General features: G+C 47.5%; 1 protein-coding gene across 1 annotated transcript in view; it reads left to right on the forward strand.

Moving 5' to 3' along the window:
- The window catches only part of FIGLA (folliculogenesis specific basic helix-loop-helix), a 26,281-nt gene that overhangs the window by 11,753 nt on the left and 10,585 nt on the right, over nucleotides 1-3,943 (forward strand). Inside the window, exon 4 of the mRNA XM_010829881.1 lies at nucleotides 3,894-3,940. Within this exon, the coding sequence (XP_010828183.1) occupies nucleotides 3,894-3,940 (47 nt within the window). The remainder of the gene's footprint in view (nucleotides 1-3,893; nucleotides 3,941-3,943) is intronic.

A 3,943-nucleotide genomic window follows, 5' to 3' on the forward strand; every position in this document is an offset into this window, starting at 1 on the left:
GTCCACCTCCCCCTTGGGGGCCCGGAGCGGCTGGGACCTCCCAAGGGCCACCCGGCTCCCTTCCACCCGCGCGGGCTGGCGCCTCACCTGTGACCCACCTGGAGCCGAGCAGGAAGCCGGTCTGGGGAGGCCGAGGGGAACCCCGACCGCTTCAGAAACACCTCCCGCTGGCAGGTGCTTTAAACCCTCGGAGGCGGCAGGGCGCTTCCATCTCCCTACCTCCTGCGCTGAGTGGGTGCTTGGGGCCCCCTTTACCCTGCGCCGAAGCCCAAATGGGGCGTGGGACAGATGACCTAATGGAAGTTACTCTTTTCCTTACTTTCAACGAAGAATTTAAACAACGTCTCGGTGTGCACCCAGACTCCCACTCAACTCCCAGGCGGGAGACTGAAAGTGGCTGTTTCCGTCTGGCGGGTACGCGGCAAATCACCCACCCGGATGGTCCGGCGGGCGGAGTCGGAGCGCCACCTACCGGCATTTCAGTATTTCTCACTAAACTCCGATCCCAAACTTGTCAAATTCGGTCTCCTTTCAGTCCGTTGCTGTCTTTGGGTTGCCCGCTGCAGAGAGGATCCAAGACAGGGAAGGGTGAGCGGTGGAAGAGGGAGGGCACACATTCTGACCTGGGACCCGAGGAGGATGCTCTTCGATGCCTTGCTGGGGGTGTTCATGCACACTTCTGGACCCTTTAGCAACGTAGCTCCAGTCAATCAACTCGGAGCTCTGTTTGGGCTCAGGTGTGAGGAGAAAGAACCCAGTGAATGTAAAAGACTTCAGGGAAAGTTGGGAGCCCTTTATGATAACCCTGTGATCTGATGTGTTGGTGTGGTTCTCGAATAAGGTTCTGTTCCTGTATTTGGCATTTTAAGTTGGGCTTTCCCCACCAGGAAGGAATTGCTTTCTGCAGAGAATCAGTCCTGGTGTTATCCACTAGTTTAAAACTAATGACCTCATTCTTCTTTATAATGATGAGATCAGTACACCTGGAAGATAGAGAATAAAGTACACCTACTAATGAGAATTAGTACACCTGGAAGATAGAGCTAAACAGGGAATGGAAACACTCACAATAACTGTCATTCCTGTTAAATTTTCCTGGTCTTTTTCCTACTTAAATTTGTGCATATGTATGTGTGTGCTAAGTCGCTTCAGTCATGTCCAACTCTTTGTGACCCCATGTACTGTAGCCCGTCAGGCTCCCCCGTCCATGGAATTCTCCAGGCAAGAATACTGGAGTGGGCTGCATGCCCTTTTCCAGGGGATCTTCCTCACCCATGTATCAGACCTGGGTCTCTGCATTGGGAGGCAGGTTCTTTACCACTATTGCCACCTGGGAAGCATATATATATAATTTTATAAAATTGTGATCACTTAGTATCAAGATCGGAGAAGGCAATGGCACCCCACTCCAGTACTCTTGCCTGGAAAATCCCATGGACAGAGGAGCCTGGTGGGCTGCAGTCCATGGGGTCACTGAGGGTTGGACATGACTGAGTGACTTCACTTTCACTTTTCGCTTTCATGCATTGGAGAAGGAAATGGCAACCCACTCCAGTGTTCTTGCCTGGAGAATCCCAGGGATAGGAGAGCCTGGTGGGCTGCCGTCTATGGGGTCGCACAGAGTCGGACACGACTGAAGTGACTTAGCAGCAGCAGCAGTATCAAGATTGCCGGGAGAAATATCAATAACCTCAGATATGCAGATGACACCACCCTTATGGCAGAAAGTGAAGAGGAACTAAAAAGCCTCTTGATGAAAGTGAAAGAGGAGAGTGAAAAAGTTGACTTAAAGCTCAACATTCAGAAAACTAAGATCATGGCATCTGGTCCCATCACTTCATTGCAGATAGATGGGGAAATAGTGGAAACAGTGTTAGACTTTATTTTTTTGGGCCCCAGAATCACTGCAGATGGTGACTGCAGCCATGAAATTAAAAGACACTTGCTCCTTGGAAGGAAATTTATGGCCAACCTAGACAGCATATTGAAAAGCAGAGATATTATTTTGCCAACAAAGGTCCATCTAGTCAAGGCTATGGTTTTTCCAGTGGTCATGTATAGATGTGAGAGTTGGACTGTGAAGAAAGCTGAGCACTGAAGAATTGATGCTTTTGAACTGTGGTGTTGGAGAAGACTCTTGAGAGTCCCTTGGACTGCAAGGAGATCCAACCAGTCCATCCTAAAGGAGATCAGTCCTGGGTGTTCATTGGAAGGACTGAGGCTGAAGCTGAAACTCCAATACTTTGGCCACCTCATGCAAAGAGTTGGGAGGGACTGGGGGCAGGAGGAGAAGGGGATGACAGAGGATGAGATGCCTGGATGGCATCACTGACTTGATGGACATGAGTTTGAGTGAACTCAGGGAGTTGGTGATGGACAGGGAGGCCTGGCGTGCTGTGATCATGGGGTCGCAAAGAGTCGGACACAACTGAGTGACTGAACTGAGTATATATTTTTATGCTTTTATTCACTTAACATTATCAAAAACATTTCCTCATATTCCTAAGCAGAACAGCTTTCGACTTTATAGTCCAACATACAAATAGACTGCTTATCCAGCCTCCTAGTGTTGGGCATATATGCTTTTTTGCACCTTTTTAGTGGTACAAAGATCTACCTCCATGTCTGATAATTGCTTTCCAACAAAACATTAGACGTGGAGTTACTGGGACATAAGCAGTCCTGTGACTTTTGATACAGGTTGCCCAGTTGCTTTCTAGAAAAGTTCATTAATTAATGTGTATCCCCTTTTACAGGCTATTGGACGGTTTCCTTTTTCCATCCCAATGCTGGGCATGATAATCAAAATAAAAATGTTGCCAGCTTGGTACACAAAAAATTGGTATCCAATTTCTGCTTTATTTTTTGTATTTTTAAATGGAAGATAATTGCTTTACAATGTTTGTGTTGGTTTCTGCTGTAAATCAATATGAATCAGCTATAAGTATACATATATCCCCTCCCTCTTGAGCCTTCCTCCCACCCATAATTTCTATTTTAGTCTGCAGTTCTTTGATGATTAAAGTTTGATATTTCATAAATTCATTGGTTATCATATTCTGCTGTGAATGGCCTCTGTTCATTGTCCAATTTGATGTGGGGTAGAAGGGAGCTCTCAATATAACTGAGTGGTTTCCTGTGTAGAGCCAGTTCTTCAAGGGCCTGTTTCCCCCTCATAGGGGGGTGGGCAGTGTGATAATGAGCATTCCAGGCCTCCAGAGACAAGGATTTAGACCCTGAAGATTAAGAAAAAAAGGTACTTCTTTCTACCTTTCGAGTCTCACCAATATGCAGACTCTCTGGACTCTAATACTTGACTATATCCTCAACTCAGTTTGGAATGAGGTTGAAGAATGGTTGGCACAGTACTTGAATAGACAAGTGTTTGTACATTTTACTCATTATCATCAATGCAACTTATTGAGGACTTTCTATGTGCAGGGGGAAATATTTGATGTGAAATTATGTTCCTTAATCAGCAGCTACACCACTACAAGGTGAGGATTTTCCACTTTGCAAATAAACCAAGGCTTGGTAATATGAAGTGTCCTACACACTTCTGTAGAGCCAAGTGGCAGAGTTGGATTTGAATCCTTGAGTGCTGACTCAGAGCTTTTAGCCACTGGTAGCGGCTCTGCCTCTCTTTTGCAGCGGGGGTGCTCTCAGAGGAAGAGGCCAGCGTGGACCTCGACACCCTTTGCAGTCCACCCACGCCTCGTGCCAGGCTCGTGCCGCTCCCGCTCCCCTTGCCAGGGACTGCACTGCCAGTGGAGCGGCAGTGCTTGGGCACGAGCCTGCTCGGCCTCACGACCTCCCACCACCACCTTCTGTAGTCTGGGGAGACGCCTTACAGATTGGCTTCCTGTGTGTCACTGTGCCTTCTTCCTTTCCAGATAAAAAATCTCAACCATGGTTTGGCCAAACTGAAGGCACTGGTGCCATT

The sequence above is a fragment of the Bison bison genome, unplaced genomic scaffold (genome assembly GCF_000754665.1).
Source record: "Bison bison bison isolate TAMUID 2011002044 unplaced genomic scaffold, Bison_UMD1.0 scf7180017864508, whole genome shotgun sequence".
NCBI lineage: Eukaryota > Metazoa > Chordata > Mammalia > Artiodactyla > Bovidae > Bison > Bison bison.